At 49.4% G+C, this 23,178-nt stretch overlaps 1 protein-coding gene across 1 annotated transcript in view; it reads right to left on the reverse strand.

Moving 5' to 3' along the window:
• Positions 1-23,178, reverse strand: part of LOC144818904 (UPF0462 protein C4orf33 homolog) — a 125,398-nt gene that overhangs the window by 22,947 nt on the left and 79,273 nt on the right. The window contains exon 5 of the mRNA XM_078676766.1: positions 6,904-6,955. Within this exon, the coding sequence (XP_078532892.1) occupies positions 6,904-6,955 (52 nt within the window). The remainder of the gene's footprint in view (positions 1-6,903; positions 6,956-23,178) is intronic.

Genomic DNA, 23,178 nt, shown 5'->3' on the forward strand with positions numbered 1-23,178 from the left:
GTTTTAAATTATATACATACTCGGCACCCGGACTGTTGGAGATGTGGAGGCCCCCGGACCTCTAAGGTGCAGGCCCCCCACCCCCACAACGCGGGGGCTGTGGGGGGCATCAGTTACACACAGGGGCGGCTACTCCGCTAAGGCGGAGGAGTGTCACCCCACTGCCTTTCAGCACAGCAAAAAAGGAAAAATAAAATGATGATAACGCGGTTAACATCATTTTATTTTTCCTTGATGAGGCAGTTTTGTGTGGAGGGGCTGGGCTGGGCAGCGCAGGGGCGAGGAGTGGTAGCACCCTCCTAAGTGCGCACAAATGTTTGACCAGAGCTCTGGGGCCGACCAAACATTCATGCGGACTTTGCATGTCCTCCACCCAGGCTGCATTACAGCCTGGGCGGAGAACATCCCAGGCTCCCATTCCCTGGCTGAGCATGCACCACGGTGCTCAGACCAAACACAACGCTTCATTGTAGTGTTGTGATTGGCTATGGGGAGCCTGGGAGCCCAGGTGCTTCCTGCTTGCAGTGATGAAGCAGAGAGGAGGACTGAGATCATGGAGGTTGCCAGCCAGACTACCAGCTGGCAGGTAAGTAATCCTTTTTTTATTAATTCTTTCTCTCTAACTTTCCCCCTTGACCCTCTCTCCGCCCCACTGCTGCTTCGCCAGAGCTTCCACGACTGGTTACACCCCTGATCGCATTTATGAACTATTTAGTACAGCTTTCAATTCTCAGAATGCTGCCAACACCATGAAATCCACTAAATAAAAAACAGTAGTCTCCCTGTCAGGGTCAGATTCATAAGGCGGGCACTTGGGCAATGGGCGATGTGCCAGTATCTGAGGTGCAGCGGAGGACCTCTTTTTTGGGCAGCGTGAGCGCCGATTTGGGCTGTGTCAGTGCTGTTCATATGCCGCAAGCGGACCAGTGGGGCCTGAGTGGGCTTTCTGGAGGCCTGAGTGGACTTTCTGGAGGCGGATGGGCCTATATTACCTCCCTTTTGCCAACGGGTGACGTGTCATTCTGAGTCTCTTGCTAGGCCGGACCATTAATGTATGTAGATTCAGCAGCGGCAGGGGGCCTGAGCTGAAGTGGTCTCACTTATATTCAGGTGTGGTTCACCAGTGAGAACTAAGCCGTGCACAGAGTGTCCTGGCAACATTCGTATTTGTTTCATTTCAGTGAAGTTGAGAAAACATGCCTCTTTTAGAGAACACCCTCTTCTTTTTTTCATAATACTTAAAAGACTGAAGCAGTGTTTTGCGTAAAGGCGTAATCCGCAAATATGGGCCACTTTTTTTTAAGGTTGCCCGGGCCTATTTGTGATCCCATTCCAACCCTGGAAAAAGCTGTAGGGAGGCTGGTAATGGATTAAAAGATCACCAGTACTGTGCTCAACCAGTGCAAATGTCAGCACACTTGAGAAATCAATAAGGCTGCGGCCACGCAATGTCTTAAAATGGCCACAATATGTGGCATGCGCATCTCCAAAGTGAAAAATACACTGTTGCCTGACCATACAAAAATGATTTCATGGAGAAACCCTTTCCTTTACACTGCCAATAACTAAAGAGGTGTTCGCTTTCCATTTCCACCCTGCAAATTACTTTACTCATGTTCCTAATACGTGTAAATCTCAGTCGGTTTTCAGTGAATGGAAAAACGGATAAAATATTGGAATATTTTCACACGCTGGCAAGATTCTGAGTAACTACCATTTTTTACAGGCAGAGCCACTCAAAAACACCCACAAACCTGCCCCTCACAGACTGCTCGGCTGGCACCGGGGGGTGCGGCTGAGCTGTTTGCTTGGGCCGGTTTCGTCCAAATTTGTTACAGAGGGCCGATATTGCTGACCCCCGGTAACAAAACGGCCATCAGGGGCCCAAAGTTGGCCCCCACCCTGGCGGACCACCGGGGCCCGGTGCCAGCTACGGCCAGTCCGGCCCTGGTGGCAGCAGGTAAAACTTACAGCTACAAGCACCGCCCCTGCCTCCTAGAGACAACGACCGCCGGGAGAAGATCAGCTAACCTTGTATAAAGGCTGGTGATTTCCCTTACCCCCATAAAAGGCTTGAGTTTCCAGAGAAGTTTAAAACTTGTTCTACTCCTCAGACAAATACCTCTCAGAACCAAATCTGAATCTTGGTTCTCTTCTGCTAAGAAGCTAAAATACCAACATAAAATAACACCTTGCTTGTTGCTCAAAGCCCAGAAGATCCTGTCCATGTTAAATTAAGGTCGTCGTGAGATAGTGTGTTGTAGTGTCTTGGGCCCCAGGCCCACATGCTGTACCAATGACCACGCTGGCATGCAGTAGTTAAGTACTGGAACTGGCCCAGGGCACATGCACCCGCCCCCTTTAATTTGCAGGGTTGCCTGACTGGTGACACCTGCGATGGGTGGGTGTATAGTGTGGGTGCAAACACAGGCGGAACACTAGAACTTGTCCAGCAGGACACTACATCCCTCCCAACCTTTAAGGAAAAAGAAACAAACAAAAACTCCACCCTATGAAGAAAATAACCAATCAATACACAGCACCAATGAGTCTCTTTAGGCCATCTGCCGGGCAGTGCTGGAGCTCTGGACCGCATACTCAGGATGCTTTCATCCACCTCGACGATGTAGTTCAGACCGGCCTGGTCTCGTGGTGTTGGAGTCTATTTACAAAGTTCTGGAGCAGTTGTGGAGCCACTTTGGAGATCTTCTTGCAGGCCCTAGGACTTTGGTGGACAGCCAGCTTGCAAATACGGAGGATGACGGCTTTCCTTGGAGGCGCGGATATTGTTTTCCAGTTCCCTATCGCCGAACAGCTTCAGACTTGCCTCTCCTGCCTGGACTCCTCTCTCACAGGAGTCTACTGGAGGGCATTCCTGCTGGGCTGCCATAGGACCGTGTAGACTGTGTGGTCTTCTAGAGGCCCGTGCAACGGTGTCACTGAGGAACTGCCAATAGGACAACAGCCAAATCGCTCATGCAACAGAAAAGGGTGGTGTCTCAGAGTCTGAGTGCTCTTGCCGTCAGGACTCAGGTTCACATGTCTCCATCAGATGGTCTTTAGGGTACTACTCTTCGTCTGTGACCTCCATGCATACCGCTGACTGTTGTGGAGCTGCTGCTGACACATCTCTCCAATTCGGATTCCCCAGTCACAGGAACTCTGTTGAGGCCCTTGCCCCTGGATTTCCACGTGACTGCGTGGGTTGTGCGGGCCTTTTGTAGGCCGCACTGAGGGGTCTCTGCGGAACTCCCAACAGGGCCATGGCCAAGCCTTGTGTAACCCCAAGGGTGGGTAGTCTAATGGTCAGGTATGCTCTTCTTCGGTCAGCTTCAGGTTTATGCGGCACACAGAGAGTTCCTGGGTAGCTAGCCTCCCACAGCGCGAGGAGTGCCTCGTTGAGCTTCGGATGTCTTGAGCAGTTGGATCAACTCTGCTGGTATGATGCTCCTTAGATGTTCTTGGTGGTGATGATGCACCTGGATGATGAGCACAATAATTTTCTTTCAGTTGGGCAACAGGCGGCAATCTCTTGCTAAAGATGACCTCGTGGATTGAGGAGGACTGGGGGGACTTCGTGGGCACTCGCGGTTGTCTTCTGGCAGCTGCCCTTGCTAGATGTGGTGCCATCGAAGCCATGCAGCTGGTGAGAGGTGAGTAGATAGTCGCACTGTGAAGCGTGGGGCCTGGACACAGATTGCGCTTGCTAGCGGCTTACAGTTGGTCCTCCCGCAAAGCTGTTTCCTGTGACATCTCTGCTCCCCGATGGCTAGCTTGTGCTGATGAGCACCTTCTTCAGTGCTGGCACAAGTCCTCTGTTCTTTCACCCTTTTCCTTTTCTCTCTTGCACGACTGTAGAGGTTGTTTGCCCTGTGGCATGGCGCCACTCTCCTTCCCTCCTTAGCGGAGTGGCGTCCTGCCACATGTCTCATGTATGCGCCGCATGGACATCTCGCTGGTCGTGTCCGGTTCTTGCGACGGTCTCTACGTTGCTGCTGATCTTTCACAGGTCTGTCCAGTTGGTAGGACATGCTTATTCTCCTTGAGGACCTCTTGCAGGCACTTTCCCCATCTCAGGGATTTTGCGGTGGTCCTCTCTCAGGATGGCAGGTTACTTCTCGCTTGAGGGCATTGTGCTTGTGCCTCGTGCCTGCGCCATATTGGGGCCTGCTTCTGCCTCCATGGAGGCATGCTTGGTGGGGTTGGAGTGAAACGATCCTTGCTTGCAGTGCGTTGTGTTGTCCGGTGTGTCCTCTATCGTTGGACCTCATGTTGCAGTGGCTGCTTGCCACGTGGTGTGTGCGACTCTCCTCTTGCCTGTCTTGGGCCACTGGCGACTCCGTTTCAAGGCAGTGTGAGGGAGGACACACTGGCTGTCTTTGGCCCGCTGCAGGGCTTCGCTGGTGCAGTGGAGATGTAGAGGATCTCCCTGCTGCCTTCAGCATTGCTTCTTTTCTGTGATGTGTCTATCTCCAGGGTGCCTGATCTTGCTGTCAGGTTTGCCGGTATGGCCTTCTACGCACCTCGTGCACTCCGTCCTCTTCTTGGGCACCCTCTTCTGGCACTTGGCATGCCCGCTCTTCTTTCTTGTGGTGGTGGCCGTTCACCATCAGGGGCGTGTGGCGTGGTTTCTTCACTTGCGGTGGCGTCAGACAGCCACTGGGGGGTTATGTATCACTCACTTCTCTCATCGAGGGTGTTTCTTCCTTGTTGTGTGGCCTCTTTTCTCATGCCAGTACGCAGTGAGCCTTCACAGGGGAAGCACATCTCTGATTGCCGGCAGTGGGAGTGGAATTTTCAGACTTCTACAGTCTCTGGTGAAATATTATTGCTTCCTCCGGGGGCGGGGCAACTTTGGTGACGTTGCGGGCTATGCTGCTCCTTTTCTTCTTTGAGCTTTCTCTTGTGCGTGGAGTTACAGTTTCTTGATCTGTTTGAGTGTGAGTGGCACTCTTTTGCTCAGTCTCTCTCCAGACTACGTTGCGGCAGAGTACGGCCAGTGTGTCAGGACGCACATGTTTTGTCAGTCCTTCAGTGAAAGTAGGGTTCTGCTGGGACTTAGTTTCTCTGGCTGTTGCCCCTCAAAGTGTCTTGCGGTGACTTGAAGGAACTCAAATGACTGTTCATGTTCTTTGGTTGCACTGTCAGTACCTGCCCGCTAGGTGGTGCTGCAGAAGCTTGTCCAGCCGTGCTGTGGTAGTCTTGCTTCTATTTTGTGTACTTATGGCCTGGAGGATGAATGGGGGCCATGTAGCTGCAGTCCAAGTTTCAGTATGTTCTGCTGCTGCAGGTAATGTGTGATTGCACCATGGTGCCTCTGCCAGTCATTTGCAGTAAGTGTGTGAAGCGCAGGTGCGCAACACTGTATGCTGTCCTGGATGCAACGCGCTTGTTCGCATCTGGCATTAATGTACTGAAAGCTGTTCCCTTGCTTTATAGTGACGACTTCGGTGCCGGACCGCACATGGCCACTAGGCGGCATTGAAGTTACTGCTTCTTATTGGCTATGTGGGCCTCACAGTTGCTGCTGGTTCCTCGGGGCTGGAAATGCCGGTGCAGAGCCACGCAACATTGGGACAGTTCATCCCTCTTCAAAGACGGTCCTGGTCAGGCCCATCTCACACGATCACCTCCGGTAGGCAATGCAGGTGGCTTATTCATAGGCGCCATGGCAGGCTCCCTTGTGCTGTGCCTGGCTTTGCAGGGGGGAGTGTCCACTGTTGATGCAGCAGAGAGGACTCACTCCCCCACAGGTGCTCATGAGGCAGTGGCTGTGTGGCACGCAGCTTCTTCAGTGGGTAGGGTCAGTCCTACCTCTGGTGCTGCAAACACTTTTGAGTGCTGGTGACCACAGGCATTCTCTGGCCGTGGGGCGCGCTGAGGCCTGCGCTCTTCTGGGCTGCCGTAGGGTGGGCCTGCTCTTCACATCCATGCTGGTGCTGCAGGAGGCAGACCAGGGATCATGGTCAGACGGCGTGCTACCGGGCTGCAGTGCTTCGCTAAGCCGGCCGATGCCTCAGGCTTGCCAGGTAAGAGGGAGTGAGGCAGGGGTTTTAGGTGGCTGTACAGCGTCCTGCTCAGGGGTGATGGCACGACTCTCTCTCTGTTGCCGCATGGTGAGGGTCACAGGCTCCTTGGTTACAGCAGTAACCACCTGAGCACGCCAGCGGGCACATTGCTGGGGTAGGTGGGGGGCAGGCTCTCGCTCTCACCGGAATCGGGTATGTGCTGCATCATGAGTTGGTGCCTCATGGGGAGTCCTTTTCCTCTCCAATTTCTACCAGAACCGATGGGGTAGGTGATGGCCAGTCTTTGTTGGCCCTTCTCTGAAGGCAGAGGGCTGCATCATGGTGCTACGCCCGATCTGCATCATGGTGCTAAGCCCGATCTTCTCCGCACTAGCGGGTGGCCGCGGGCAGCATGGTGGGGTGATGTTGCACCCTCTGGCTCATTTCCTTTCTATGAGGGACGATGGAGTGCCTTGCAGCGGGCATGAGGGGTCAGATCCGCTTCATCACCATTGTTGTCTTGGGCCCTAGGCCCACATGCTGTACCAATGACCACGCCGACACGCAGTAGTTGAGTATTGGAACTGACCCAGGGCACGTGCGTCCGGCCCCTTATATTTGCAGGGTCACCTGACTGGTGACGCCTGTGATGTGTGGGTGTATAGTGTGGGTGCGAACACATGCAGGACACTACATGTGTGTCGGATTTCAGGCAGCCTTCCTCCAACTAAGTCCTTTGAAAGGGCTTGTCAGCTACCTTTTGTTTGGGTATAGTGTTTTTGTGATTATTTGCCGTTTGTGTTGGCATGAAGAACATTAATTTGCCTGCCAGGTTTGCATTCTCTCCAGTTGAGGTGCAGATTGATAAAAGCTCACCAAAAAGAACAATACTCACTTTAAAAGCATTCCCCACACCAGACAGCAGCAAAACCAAGTGTTGTCCATGCCTGCAAAAGTAAAAAGCGACAAAGCAGAATTACAGAATTAGAATGCTTAAAAAGCCAGGGTCATTTTCCCAACCTGTCACGTTTTAAAACTGTCTAAGAAATGGATTTCCCATTTAATCCGCACCTGGCCCAGGGAGAAGAGGCTTCCTTTGAATTCCAGACATCTCGACTAATCCCCCTAAATCCATTTTATAATGAAAAAAAGGAAGCCTGTGCAACTCCACATTCAAAAAAGGTAGCAGGCATCATTACTTGGGAACATCTCACCTGCAGTCAGAATATGTATAACCTCTACCGAATCGAAACCTGGTGGGTGATATTCGCAGATTTAGACATGCCATGAGAAAAGGTGTTAACCTACTAGTGGAGTAAACTAATTTACGTTTTAATTTAAGTGCGTTTTCTCAATAAAAAGTACCTTTCATAAATTAAGTTAAAAGAAAAGATAGAGTTCATGGACCGTATCAAAAGATGTGATTTTTTTCATACCAACTTTTAGTTGTAACGTTTATGTCATATGTTTTACATGTGATTTACTCAGTGCTTAAATTGTTAAAAAAAAATGTCAGGGAACACAGGGGCATATTATCAAGACAGGCGATAAAATTATCACGGCTTTGGTGGCAGAAAACTGCCGCTAAAACGGAGATAATGGGCTTGATAATATGCTCTATGGTATTCCAATTGAAGCTCAGGTTAGATGCCCTTCACATCTAACATGGGCTTCAATTGGAATTCCATAGAGCATATTATCAAGCCCATTATCGCAGTTTTAGCTGCAGTTTTCTGCAGCTAAAGCGGCGATAAGTGTATCGCCTGTCTTGATAATATGCCCCACAGTTTTTCCTAGGAGCCTGCCTTTGTTGCTGCCAAATGCCGGTTTATCTGAACACCGAGGTGTCCTAGTGTTAATTACATCCCCTGTCGTATTCTTCCACCAACCTACACTTCCTTTATCTCTATCGCTTCTTTTGCAGATGTGTTTTAGTTTCTGCCTTCTCTCTTTTTGCTTGCTACATTTTTCTTCTTCCTCCTTTTAACCCGCTCTGCCTTTTTTCTCTCTTGCAAAACTAAATCCCAGTCCCAATAAATGAGTGATTGTGCCCTAACCCTGCAACAACATGCACACATTTAAGCATTGTATTTTTTTTTTTTAAGTTGGATGATGCAGTATAATCGTTCCAGAAGATGTCTGAATGTGTTTCAGGCGTTGTGATCCAATCTCATAGCAGGGTTCTTCTATGTTTCCGCAAAATACAGTATGTCTGAAAGCTCCAACATTTATCGACCCCAGTCATTACCTATCTCGTCCGTCTTTCTCGCCAGAATCCTTCCCAAATGACCTACTCCGTGGCTTGTTCACAGCATCCATCTATCCCAAAGACAAAAGAAACAAGCATGGCATTTGGGACCTTATAAGTATTTAGTTATGCAGCACAATATCCTTGCTGCAACAACATCAACTGTTGCATGGCTAAGCACTTATAAGGTCCCAAAGGCGAGACCTATTGGCTATGCCATTGCTTGCAATGCAATAGGTCTCGCATTTGCAAAAGTTTAAGCAATTGGCATTGCAAATGACAATGCCTTTTATTTATCTCTTTTAACCGCATGCGCGCTAGCGGTTTTCCTGCTGTGCGCTGCGTTTTTTTAAAAGCCGTGTTACATGACGAGCTCAGCTCGTCATGAGCGTACGAGCGTCGTAACTCATGACGAGCTGAGCTCGTCATGAGCGCGGAAGGGGTTAAAAAAACAACACATAAATAAAAGGAATTGTCATTTACAATTCCAATAGCCCAAACTCTCGCAAATGCGAGATCTATTGCATTGCAAATGCCTTTTAATAAGTATTTTTGTTTACTGGATGTCCTTGCCTCTTACTGCCTCACTCTAAGCACACAGTCAGGGTGATGGGAGACATTGGTTTGCACAGGGCTGGGAATAAAGGTACCAGTGGGTGAAGAGCAAACAATGACCTGGGGCTCACTGCATTTGTAACCCACTACTACAGGTATGAATTTTTAGCTGGTTTCAAAGTCAGATGCATTATAAATAAAATATATATAAAGTTTATCGCTGCTTCCTCCTGTTTTTGATATTGCCCTGGAGGTCGGGGGGGGGCGGAAGGGGGGGCGGAGGTTTGGGTTGCAGAAGGAAGATAAACAAAATTGTAGCTCTGCAGCTGTTAGAGACATTATATTTGCCTTCGCTAGCTTCTTTGTAACATGCAGACTAATCACCCAAAACAGTTCAAAACAAAACACATTCAATATTATCAAGATCCCTTAATGTGTTGTCAACTTTTACTGCTGAAGGGTAAAGAAACGTGTTTTTTTTCCTTTTTTTTAACTTCTGTTTTTCAGATTACCTCACTGAGAACTTACAGCCTTATTCATCAACGGGCCGTTTTGCGAGCCTCTAATAGCGATTCATAGCGAATCGCTATTAAGGACTCGCAAAACGGTATTCATGTAGGAATTGCTAAATAAATAGCGATTCCTACACATTCCTTATTTGCGAGTAGCAAGTTGCTAATCGCAAATAAGGAATAACTCCCCATTCATTCCTATGGGACAAAAGGCCCTTAGGAATGAATGGGGAGTATTCCTTATTTGCGATTAGCAATTTGCTACTCGCAAATAAGATAGCGATTTAAAGGGTGCCAGGGGTGTCCAAAGGACACCCTGTAGCACCCCTTAAATGCAAAATGAAACAGGTGTTGCGCACACACATGTCCAAAGGACATGTGTGTGTGCAACATGCAACTTAGAAAAATGCTTTTAAAAGCATTTTTCTAAGTTTTTGCTATTTACCGAGAGGTCTGACCTCTCGGTAAATAGCGGCCCAAAATTGCATTTTCGCAATTTTAAAATGCTTCATGAATTGCATTTAAGGAATCTCAAATAGAGATTCCTTAAATTCAATTCTTCGCAAATGTGCGAATTCTTAAATAGCGAATTTTGCATTTGGGATGATGAATCCCAAATGCAAAAATTGCACTCGCAAAAGGCAAGATTCTGAGAATCTTGCCCTTTGCGAGTGCAATTTAGCTTAATGAATCAGGCGGATAGTTCTCAGTTGACATTTATTTTGGAGGCATGCGGATTATACTTAAACTACTTTCTTCTTGTCACAATTAAAAATGTTTTATGGGAGGCGTGGCTTGCAGCCGAGCATGGCGGCAGCATAGAGGACGAGCTCCGTGACTAGAGCGGCCTCTCCTACTATCCGCATATCCATCCGGACCACTAACTACCTCTGTGGGGACCCACCTGCGGCCCGGGACCGGGCGGACTTGGCGGCGGGGGCTCCGGTGGCGCCTGAGACCCGAAAGAGTGAGCGCTCCCCGCGCCTCCGCGAGGCCTGTGCGCCGGTGCGGATCCGGGGGCTCGAGTGCCATCTCGCCCTGACAGGAAGTCTGAGGTGCCGGGACGGGCAGAACCGGAAGTTCCCGGTGGACGGACGGCGGACCGTCGCCGACAGGACATCCAGCCGTTTTTGAGCCGTGTGACGGCAGCGGGCTCCCATCTAGCAGTGCAAACAGCCCCAGGGACGGGGGCGGCTTCAACGGCAGCGGACCAGCGGGGGCGGAGGACGGCCGGAGACACTGATAGCGCGTCATTGCTCTCGCGCCTGCGACCAACAGCTCCTGACATCGGCTGCGTCCCCGGCTGGGGGCGCGGGGGCTGCTTGTGCACAATCGAGCCCAGGTGAGCGGACCGCGAGTATAGCGGAGTGCAACTGCGCGCCCACACGGCGGCCCGGAGCCAGGGAGGGGTGCCGGACGGAGAGGTGCGGTGCTCGAGGCCCGGGCGGGGGGGGCCCCCTCACTCGAGGATACAGCAGCCATACCGCCGCGTTCTCCCCGAGGCCTGCCGTTCCCGGCGCACTCCTGGGGTCCCATTGGGCGGTGCCCCACCACATAGCAGTGTGAGAGTGCGGAAGACCAGAACATCGCTGGGCCGCTGCCAAGGACACGCGCCTGTGACCATTTAGACGGAGTGCACTGAAATTCGCGGCCCTATCACCGGGAAGCAGAAAGAGTCTGACCGAGGTCGCCAACCACTGTGGTAACGCGGGTGGGAGACGCACGTTGCACAGAACGTCGTGATGGCCGGGAAAGGAACCAGAGGGGGTGCAGCGCAAACCCGCCTCGAGAAATACGCCTATAATAAAGGAGCGTCCTCATCGCCAGAAGGGCAGCAACCAGGCCGGAAAACAGCGGATGGGACAGGCGAGAGCCCAAAGGCAACTTTGGATGACGTGATGCGCACCTTGATGCAGGTCCAAACCACGGTGGGCTCCATTTCCACAGAAGTCACGTTACTGAGAGCGGACCTTCACAAAATCTCAGAAAAAGTGGGCTCACTGGAGGTGGTAACGAAGTCACTGGTCGAAGATGTGTCGGAGTTGCAGACGGCAATGGAACGTATCACAGCGGAAAATAAAGCGTTAAAGGATAAGCTGGACGATCAGGAAGGGAGGTCAAGGAGGAACAACATAAGGATTTTGGGAGTTCCGGAATCGGAGGGCAGGGAGGCGATGGACCTGTTCGTGAAAGAACTGATCAAAACTGAACTTAAACCCAAGGGCTTATCGGCGTTCTTTTCAGTGGAAAGAGCACACAGGGTGCCGGGGGGCAAGCCGCAACTGGGGGCCCCTCCGCGACCCATCCTGGCTCGCATGTTTAACTTTCGCGACAGGGACGCCATTTTGCAGGCGGCCCGGCGCTCCCCTCCGATCGAGATACAAAATGCAACTCTTGCCTTCTTTCCGGACTACACAGCGGAGGTCGCGCGACGCCGGAGAACGTTCCTGGACATTAAGCGTGAAATGAGAACGCGAGACATTCCATACTCCAGGATCTTTCCGGCCAGACTGCGGATAGTCGCGGAAAACAGGACTTGGTTCTTTGACACCCCAGAGTCGGCGCGAGAATGGCTTGATGGATGGAGGCCGGCTGCCCGGCAGCGTAGAGTAGGAAAGACAAACACAGACCGCACCACCGAGGGTCGTCCAAGATCGCTGACCCCGGACCGCACACGAAGGGAGCGCTCGCCGAGATCCGATAGAGGAGAGAAGGACTCAGACACGGGACAATAGTCACCTGAGAACTGGGATCGATTGGCGCATGGGGTGATCGCCTGAGAGTCTGCCTTAGATATCGGGCGTAGGACCCACGAGAGGAGTACGGGAGGCCGCCGATCATGGGGCATTCCTCACCTCAACGAGCAAGTATTGAATTTAAGTTGGGGGATAAGCACTCTGCTAGGTTGGGGGGGCGGACAGTTCTGAGTCCGTTTGGCATGAGGGCAGGGAGGGGGGTTGTTCGAGAGGGATTGAGTTTACGAGTTTACACCTTGATACAGGGGGTGGATGAATGTTTAATGCAAGATGAAGGAACACGGGGCGAGGTAGCTCTGCGTAAGGACACTGTCCTTCCCCGTTACATGTATAGGAGTTCCCTAGTGGCAGTCACGATAGCGACACCCAGGATTGCACTATGGCACACACTAGACGGGCTGACGCTACAGGGGTAGGCCCCCACCAGCTAGCACAGGTGGCACCACTGCAACTTATGACCTGGAATGTGAGAGGGCTGGGGGACAAAATCAAGAGGGGATTAGTGATACAGGGCATCAAGAGGGCTGCTCCAGCGTTGGTGCTACTGCAGGAGACACACTTAATGGGCACTGCTAGCCAGGCATTAAATAGGAAAGGATACCAAATGATAGTACATTCTGACTTCAGCTCGGGATCGAGGGGGACGGGTATTCTTCTGCGTAGGTCATCCCCATTCTTGCTCGCCTCCACGAAAACGGACGATCAGGGCAGATTCGCGGCAGCCTGGGGCCAATGGGAGGGTAAGCCATTGACCATAGTATCGGTCTACATCCCCCCAGCACTACATAGCGTAGCGCTTCCTGCATTGGGGAAGTTCCTACTGGAGCTCCCGGAGGGAGACACGATAGTGGGAGGTGACTTTAATGCTGTTATACATAACACTCAGGACAGATTCCCTGTGCGACACCATGCCCCAGCCACCTCCCGATTCAGCGAGTTTGTGGCCTCGCAGGGACTGGTAGATGTGTGGCGCACTATGCACCCCAGTGAACACCATTATACATATTACTCGGCGACACATAACAGCCTGTCACGAATTGATTACTTTTTCACTTTGGGGGAGGGTCGTCTCAGCATAGATGCGGTTCAAATCAAACAGAGGGGTATATCTGACCATGCTCCCTTAACCCTCACGCTGTCGTGTCCGGAAAGGGCGTATAGACGAATGTATCAGCTGCGCCCGGGATATCTAGCAATCCCAGTGGTAAAAAAAGAGTTGAAAAAGGCGACCCATAACTATTTCGCGGAAAATGTGGCCTCAGTGGACTCCCCCACCACCCTTTGGGAAGCGTATAAAACGGTTCTAAGGGGTCAAGCGATATCGACTATAGGAGGGTACAGACGCACGCAGGAACTAGAAACCGCACAATTGGAACTCCGCCTGGCCGAGGCGCACACAGCACACACGAGGAATCCGTCACCTGACACCCTACACTCCCTCAGATTAAGCCAACAACTCCACACTGATCACCTGAGGAAGAGGGCTCTGGAGCACATAACAGCTACAACGCAGACAGTGTATGATGTAGGGGACAAGGCCAGTTAGCTCCTGGCCTGGCTGGAAAAGAAGGGGGGAGGAGCCATGAGTATATTGCAATTGGCAGATAGGGATGGGGAGCTACACACGCGACCAGCGGTGATAGTAGATCTGCTGGCGGATCACTTTCAGGAGGTGTATACCCCTGAAACTAAGGTCACGACGGAGATGGCAGAGGCAGCGTTACGCGATGTGCCGACACCAACTTTGTCACAAGACGCGGTGGATGACCTTGACTCTGACTTTACTGTGGAGAAAGTACAGGGAGCCGTAAACATGATACACTCCGGGAAAGCAATGGGCCCCAATGGTGTCCCGATTGAGTGGTGCAAAGTGATGTCGGATACGTTAAGCCCACACCTGTTAGCTATGTACGAAGACAGTCTGGCCAGGGGGGTTCTGCCCCATGATCAACGACAGGCCATAATTGTAGCGATCCCGAAACCTGGCAAACCGCCTGAAGACTGCGGTTCCTACCGCCCGATTTCACTCCTCAATATGGAGGCAAAAATATTAGCAAAACTCCTGGCCACCAGGTTGATGCCACACCTCGCCTCACTGTTGACTGCACCGACGGCCATTCTATCCTTGGATGCTAGGATGGCTTTTGATATGGTGGAATGGGGCTACCTCCTGGCGGTGCTGGCTCATATGGGCTTTGGCCCAAAATTTATAGCCTGGGTGCGGCTTTTATATACCGATCCAGTGGCAAGAGTGACGGTGAATGGACATATCTCCCGTGAGATACCTCTGAGCAGAGGAACCAGGCAGGGTTGCCCGCTCTCGCCATTGCTCTTTGCTTTGGTCCTTGAACCGCTGGCGGTGATACTTAGGGCCACGCCGCTGCTGCTGGGGATTGCGTGGGGAAACGACTGGGAAGACAGAGTTTCCCTCTACGCCGATGATATGTTACTATACCTCACGGACCCCGAAGACGGGATCCCAGCACTACTGACACTTTGTGAGGCACACGGACGGACATCGGGCTATAGGATAAACTGGACCAAGTCGGTAATGTACGTGCTGAGGGGTCCCTCACCCACGTTACCGACTGACTGCCCCTTACAAACGGCGGGCCCCTCCTTTAAGTATCTGGGTATACACGTCACGCGTGACACTACAGTTTTTTATGCGAAAAACTTACTGTCTCCATTGACTAGGCTGAAAGGTGACGTCAGGCACTGGAAGACCCTTCCACTGACGTTGTTAGGTAGAGCGGCGCTATTCAAAATGCTGGCGCTGCCTCGCTTTCTGTATGTATTAGAGAATGCTCCTAGCGTAGTGCCCGCAAGTTATATCCGACAGGTGACAGCAGTGGTGAACAGCCTCCTATGGGACAAGCGCCCGCCCCGGATAGCGCATGTAAAACTCACGAGAGGCTGGTACGATGGAGGGATAGCTCTGCCCCACGTGCAACTGTATTATTGGGCGGCGCAACTGAAAGTCGTTAATCAATGGCTTCATGCCCCACAGAACGACCCTGCTTACATGGCGGACAGACATCAGCTAGGACTGCCGGGCTTGCTTGCGCCGTTGTACCATAGAGGGAAGGCGAATAAGCTCCTAGGGCCGACCAAACACACAGTGACTCTTTGGCACGGCGCGCAGGCGAAGCTTAAATGGAGGGGAGTCATAACGAGAATGACGCCCTTATGGGACGCCAAGGCGCTTGGCAGCCTGCGACAGTCTAAGGGGTTCGATGCCTGGGATAACATAGGAATATCCACGGTGAGAGACTTGTGGGCGGAGGGTGGGGTGGTCCCATTTACACAACTACAACAGACCTATCAGCTAGGCCCCACCGAAACATATCGATACATCCAAATTAGGCACGCACTCATGACAGCAATACCAGCGGGGACTACGGTCCCGGAGTCATCACCGTTAGAAGACAGACTGCTAACAGATTATATGCACATGGGCGCCACTTCCCTCACATACCGTAAGATATTACATAACCTGCCGGACCCCTTACTTAAATTGCGAGAGAAATGGGTAGGAGAGTTGGGAGACGTGGATGACATTGAATGGAATGAGGCGCTGGCTTCCCCTAGAGAGGCGGGCATCTCGGCACGGTTCCGTTTGATCCAACTGAAGGTCCTACACCGCACATACTTCACTAGGACAACCTTACATAAATTACACAGGGCTGACACTCCGCAGTGTCTGAGGGGATGTGGTGGGGAGGGTACCTTCCTACATACACTCTGGGATTGCCCGAAAATTGCGGATTACTGGAGGCGTGTAGTGCGTACCATCTCGCAGACGCTTGCCGAGACGCTGGTGCCGGATCCTCGTATGGCCCTACTACACGTATGGGGACCGACAGACATCACACGCCATGGGAGGATGTGGACGACAGTGGGTTGCATGGTGGCGAAGCGGGATATAGCACAAAAGTGGGGAGTGGCAGGGACACCTACACTAGGTCAGTGGTGTAACAACATGGATATGATTATGGTGACTGAAAGGGCGGTGTATAAAAAGCGGCATAACCCGCATAAATGGAATGCCGTCTGGACACCCTGGAATAAATACCGGGGTGACATATGTGACCCTCTAACGGAAGATGAAATGGACAGTTCAGACGGGTAGGATTCGGATGAATGAAAGTGATGACTGTGGGCATAGAGGTCTCCTTAGCGACTTCGAATGATGAGACAGACTCCTGAAAGGACATACATGCACACAAATCTGCCATGAGGGACAGAGCGGGATCACAGATGTACAGGCCAAATGTTCGGGGCAGAGCTGTAGATTGTTCTTCACTATACTGTATCAAAAAGTTTTAGTTCGGTTCATAAAATACAAAAGTGAGAGTCTCTGATACTTAGCAATGATATTTCTTTGACTGTGTAGGGTACTCCGAAATATTGCTGCCGGACCGCTGGTTGTCGGCTAAATAGCTGTGTACCGTAACGCATAACGTATGACTAGAAATGTAGCCGGCCTCCGGGTTGTAGGCGAACTGACTGTACCTATGTCAAAGGTTAATAAAACTCTTACAAACCAAAAAAAAATGTTTTATGCAGTTCAGTGCATTTCACAGATACCGTTAGTGGACCAGCATTGAGTGTGAGGTGATCGTCATTGCGAACTGACAGACTTGGAGCTAAATATTCACTGACCAATTTAAAAACCATTGTGGCTCAAAGCGATGCTCCAGTTTTGTAACGGGATTTAGATTGTGTGCAAAGTATTTAGATTGGCATTATTTAATTATCCCGGGGAACAGTGTGCTTAACACTGCATTTGTGCATTGTGTGTTTTTGATATTGTTGATTCAACGCACCACATTTAAGGCACATACCATGTTTTTGATTAAAATTAAAAACATCGCTGAGTGCGATGCCACTAGGCGGCACTGAAGTTACTGCTTCTTACTGGCTACGTGGGCCTCACAGTTGCTGCTGGTTCCTCGGGGCTGGAAATGCCGGTGCGGAGCCACGCAACATTGGGACAGTTCGTCCCTCTTCAAAGACGGTCCTGGTCAGGGCCATCTCACACGATCACCTCCGATAGGCAATGGAGGTGGCTTATGCATAGGCGCCGTGGCAGCCTCCCTTGTGCTGTGCCTTGCTTTGCAGGGGGAGGGGTGTCCACTGTTGATGCAGCAGGGAGGACTCACTCCTCCACAGGTGCTCATGAGGCAGTGGCTGTGTGGCGCGCAGCTTCCTCCACATTAGGGGAAATCTGACCTTTCTGGGCACTGGAGTCCATACAGAGAACAATTACCTTTTTTAATCAGTTCAGGAAGAAAAAGCCTCCATAATGCCATGGGGGGGGTGGGCTCCTTTCCAAATAGTGGTCTAATGTGGAGAAGATTCCTTTCTAAAAGGTACCCCCAAACAGAACAGTCAAAGTCAACTCCCTGACGGTTGAATTAGTTTCAAGCAGAACCACCATTTTAGAGGAAACCTCTCCACTGGACCAGGTGGATAAGAAAGTGGTGGGTGCAAAGAGCTGATTCTGCAATGAATTTTGCTGTTAGGACAGGAGCCTATGCAACCTATGCGTTCCAGTCGTTGCTGCATGGCTTCTAAGCCTTAGCAAAAGAGGTGCAGGATGGTGGAGATGCCATTTCCAGGCTATATAGCATGTATCTGGAGGAGAGATTATTCTGTGACCTTACTTTCTATTCTCTCTTGGCTGCTTAAGCACCTTCTGGTGCGGCGATTTCTACCAGGCACCATGTAAGGATGAGGACTTGAAAAATAGACAGTTCTCAGAAGGCTCTTTTGCCCCATCTTCCTTTAATGGTATGAAGCTGTTTCCTTTCGAGCTGAAAGAGATATTAAGAAGTCTGCCGAGGACCGAAAGGGAAGATGGTTTGGCTTTCACCAAGCCATTGGTTATGTGTCCTCAGGAAAGGGAACTAGACAGAACTTTCAAGGTAGGGGAAGTGGCCGTGGCACACCCTTCCAAGAAAAATCCCAGCATCAATCTTTTTTCCCTTCCTCCACTCCATCTAATTCTAAAGCATGATTATCCGGAGGTAGTCGGAGGTATGATCACTTCCTTTGCTTCATCTTGGGAAGCAGATGTTACAGACGCATGGGTACTCCAGCTGGTGAAAGGTTACACAATAGATTTTTTGTCCCCTCCTGACAGCATCTTTATTCAGACCCTAATCCCTCGTATTGAGGAGAAGTGAAAAGTGTTGAAAAAGGGATTAAGGACCTCCTCAGAAAAGGGTCAATAATTCCTGTTCCAAATGACAAGTTGGTCCAAGGTTGCTACTTGCTAATGTTTTTGGTGCCAATATGTTCAGGAGTCCTGTCCTGGACCTCAAAAGGGTGAACCTATACATTCCTCAAAAGAGGTTCAAGTTGGTGAGTCTTCAAAATATCATTCCTCATGTTTATGCTGGCATGTTCTTGGCATTGATCGACAGCATGGATGCCTATTTGCACATCCCTATGCATCCTTCTTCGTAGAAAATTCTCCGGTTTATTTCTTCGAGAAGACATTTTCAGTTTTATGTTGTTCCTTTCGGGTTCCCCACAACACCAAGAGTATTTATTAGGACTCTGGAACCCTTATTGGGCAATCTTCATTCCCTGGACTTGATGGTATGTCCCTACTTGGATGACAGTCTAATCTGTGCTCATTAATTTTCTAAGGGTTTGCGTGCCTCGGGGGTCTAAACGAAATATGTATTTCTGCTAAACTCTAAGAAGTCAAAGCTGCTTCCTTCTGTGAAGACTCAATTGATCTGAGTTTTGTTTGACATGGGGAAAGTCTTCTTGCTTCCAGCCCACCAGCAAAATAACTCAGTAATGTATTAGGTCTCCCTCAAGCCCCATTAAGGGAATGGATGAGAATTCAAAGGTACATGGCAGCTGCTACATCTCTGGTTCCGAGGGCTCACCTCTACCTATTTCATCTAGTGGCTCATCACCTGTCTCTCTGGGATCCCACCTCTCAATCCAATGATACCCTGGTCCCAGTGACTCGGCCAAAAGTGCAGAAATTATAATTGTGGCTGACTGCCAAAAATAAACAAGGGTGTTCTCCTCTCCGCTCCCTCCCACCATTAACAATCATGGCGGATGCCAGCCGTGTGGGCTGGGGTGCCACTTTGGGACTCTCTCACCCCAGGGGCATTGTTCCATATCAGAATCCAATATTTCCAAAAACTGGAAAGAAATATCAGCAGTTCACTAGGCTCTGCTAACCTTTGCTCCTCAAATACTCAACAGCCCTGTACAGAATCGAAGAGACAGTCAGTTTACAAGAGCTTATGTGAAACATCTGGGGAAACATCTGTTCTCCTCTCTTAACATTCCTTGCAGAGCAGATAGGAATATCAGTAGAGGAGAACTAGCCTTCTCTGACAACGATTTATCTTTCAGGGTGGTTGAATGGGTATGCAGACCAAATCATACGTTTCCCTCCTTGGACTCCCTGTTTCTTTCTCCCTAGACAATTCAGGAGATATTGGACCATTTTGGCACCCCATGGCTCGACCTGTTTGTGTCTTCCAGGAATGCTCTCCTCTCCAGTTTTTGCTGTCTTCCTCTAAATCAGGTGGCATGGGGAGTGAATATAATGAGTTTTTCCTGCCCCAGCCTTCTATACACATTTCCTCCATTTCCATTGATAAGCAGAGATCTAATGAAAATTCTGAGAGATGGTGCTGATGTTCTCCTAGTAGTCCCATACTGGAAGAGACAACATTGATTCCCTTGGTCCAACCCCCTTCGATATTTCCCCTAGTTCCATCTCCTCTCCAGTCTCCTAAATTGCCGGAGAACACTCTTCATCATCTCTACCTGGGGGTCTGGAGACTGAAAGGCAGAGGCTGCAATCCTTATGTTGTACTTCTGAATTTGCAGTGTCTATTCAGAACTCTAGGAAAGGCAGCACCCTTAAGGTGTACAAGAGACACTAGGGGAATCTTTCAGGATGGTGTACCTCCAGGGGTCTTCATCCAGTTTCCTGCGAATAGGGGAGTTTACTAGAATTCCTTAGAGATGGGTTTCTCTTGGCTCTTTCAGCTCTCTATGGCTAATGGATTGCAATCAAGGCTATCAGACGTACTTTACTGGCACAATTTGAGCCGGTGGCTTCTTGTCTATTATGAAGCTTTCACTAAAATGGCCAGTGCTCCATTCCCTTGTTTCTCCGTGAGACCTTCCTCTGGTTATTTTGTGCATTCAGGATTCTCATTTTCAGCCTCTGCTCTCTGTTTCCTTCAAGTATCTAGCCCTGAAGGTTTTTTCCTAGTACCCATCTTTTCAGGACTGAAGTTTGGAGCGATTGGGGCACCCCTTTTTCATGAACCATATCTCAAGCTGTTTAAAGATACGGTGGATCTGCATCAGGACTCGGGCTTCCTTCCCAAAGTCTCCTCTTCCTTTCATGTTTCCCATGATTTGATCCTTCCTGCCTTCTTTCCCTCCTCTTCCTCAGAGCAGAACATTTTGTGGCATCCATTTGATTTAGTCAGGACTATATATCTGGAAGGAACTGCTGATTTTAGGAAGACAGACTTTTTGTTTCTTTCTTTTGGCATGGGCAAAAGGGGTCAATGCCCATCAGTTTCTACACCAAGTTGTTGAAGTAGGACTGTGATTTATGTAGCATATCAGAGCATTTTACTCCCTCTGGTGATGCAGGGTCGCTCAATGAGGGAAGTCTCCTCCCATTGGGCAGCTTTCAAAGAGTTTCACTCAGACATTTGTGATGCAGCAACGTGGTCTAACCTACACACTTTTGTTAGTCATTATAAACAGAGAAAGGGGGGAAATATTTTCTAATTCTTTTGGTTCTGATGTTCTTCTATAGTACAGTAATCATATGCTGAATTCTTTCTTCCATATCTGTTGGTAATAAATTCACTAGGGGTTGCATTCGATTTTTGAATGTGGATCAATTTCCTTTTCTCAATTAGCTTTGGTGTATGCTCATTTGGGAAGAGGGACAACTTAGTCATAGTCTTTCCTGTCAAAGTCCTGCATTCCCTGCCAACCCACCCTAATTCAAGGAAGGAGGAAGAAATTGATAAATAAGATTTGTTTTTGCTCAGTAGTTTCAGGAAGCATACCTGTTAAGGCCCCTCTGCTATGATTTTATCCCTATCCACTTCCTGATGGTGGGGCATATGTTTTATTATTTTTTATTTAGGATGGGTGAATAATGTGCACGAGCCACATTTGCTAATTTGGTAAGGAATGTGACGTGGAATACTATGACTTAGAGTCATGAAAATTATTGGTAGGTAACCAAGTCAATGTCTATAATTAAAGAATGCATTTCGGGGAATCTTGATTTGATGGGACTTTAATTCTTAGGCAACACACGGCTCTAAAGTGTTTTTTTTTTTAGTTCAGATCCATATTATAAAGCAGCCGCCGCCCTGGATGGAAATTGAGCAAAATAAATGTGTTTTAGAGCTTTCCTGAATATGAGGAAGTCTGAAATATGTTTAGGTTGGTGAGGCAACTGATTGTTACCAAAAGGCAGTGCTGACCTAAGGATTTTGGGGCAAGATATATTTGGGACCACCTGTTTGAATTTATAATGCATTAAAGCTATTTCAAGCCCTTATGATGCTGATGCTGATTTGTAAGTTAATTTTTCAGGCATGTGGGCATGCCAGAACAGCAGAGAGCTAAAGGTGTCCAGTGTCTGACAGCCAAATACTGACAAAAGAAAGCTTGAACAAACTTTCATAAAACCATTTCTTTTTGTGCTTAAATCTATTTTTTTTCTCTTGCATCCACTTTTTATGTAGACTTCAGCATCTAATTAGCCGCTCCTCCCACTGTAGGAAAGACACAAAATGACTTGGTAGATGTTTGAGTAAATAGTACATGAGAGCAGAATATAAGCACATAGCACTTGAAATTGCAACTTTAAATACTGAATATTCTTCATCAAAAATACATCTTCCTTCACAACTGGTATTGTTTTCCTGCAACAGTGAAAATTAAATCACCGCTCTGAGGATTTTTTACCAAACCATCAGGCGAAATATGTTAATTTTCTCCTTAATTCTTTTCTCTTGCCTTGTTCCTCCTATCCTCTTTCTCTGTGTATAGGTCTTTGGCTACACAGTGACCTCTTTGTTTGATAAGTAATCGATACGGGGGGGGGGCAGAAAAGAACAGCGAGGTAATGAAAACGTCACAATGTGAGAGGTGAAGTTGAAGAAGGAAGGAGGAGGTAGAGATAAGGTAAAAAGATTGTTAAGGCAGTAAGAGATATATAAAAAACAAAGAAAGATGAGGTAGCCAGATAGAATTATATAAAAACTCCAAAAGAGGATGAAGTAGGTAGATAGAGAGAAAAGGAAAGAGAAAGCGTGAGATAAGTAATGTTTTGGAGCGAGATGGGGAGGTAGAGATATAGCAAGATATATGAAAAAAGGAAATGTAGAGCTAGGGGTGGGGTAAAGAAGAGGTTAATTAGAGATGGCTAGAGGCTGAGAGCAGTAGAGGTAAACACGTGCAGAGGTGAGTTGGTCAGAGAAGCCCAGGGGGAGGCAAGATAGAGCAGTGAAATGGAGAGGAGCAGCATGAGATGTGAGGTATAGAGAGAAAGGCTTGCTAAAGAGATTAATGAGGGGGGCGTGGCTTACGCGCCGGCAAGTAATGGCGCTGCCTCCGTGAGCTCCGTGACGACGCGGGATTTGAAGTTATTTTCCCGATACTTTCTGCACCTGCGGAGACCAGCAAGCGGCATCCCTGCACGGCGGAACATGGTCCCCGTGTGCTGCGAGATGCGGCGGCCCTCCTAATTGCCGCTTTCAACCAGTTTTGCCGCTCAACATCTCTCGGCTGTTGTGGAACGCGAGCGGCCGCCATTTTGTGCCGCCGAGCTCGCGTTCCGTTTTTCTTTTCACCTTTGCCGCATTAGCAGCCTGTTTCCTCTCCTGCTACGCCATATGGACATATGTTGCTCAGGTATGTTGTAGGGCACGTCTAGTATGCTCCTACTCTATCTTCATGACTTTTGGCGCTGCAGCTCTCTTCATGTCCTCTCATTATATTACTACTGATTAGCGGCGGCCATTTTGTGGTGTTTCTTACGCACTATCCAACACATCCCTCTCATC

This window comes from Lissotriton helveticus, chromosome 2_1, assembly GCF_964261635.1.
Source record: "Lissotriton helveticus chromosome 2_1, aLisHel1.1, whole genome shotgun sequence".
Taxonomy (NCBI): Eukaryota; Metazoa; Chordata; class Amphibia; order Caudata; family Salamandridae; genus Lissotriton; species Lissotriton helveticus.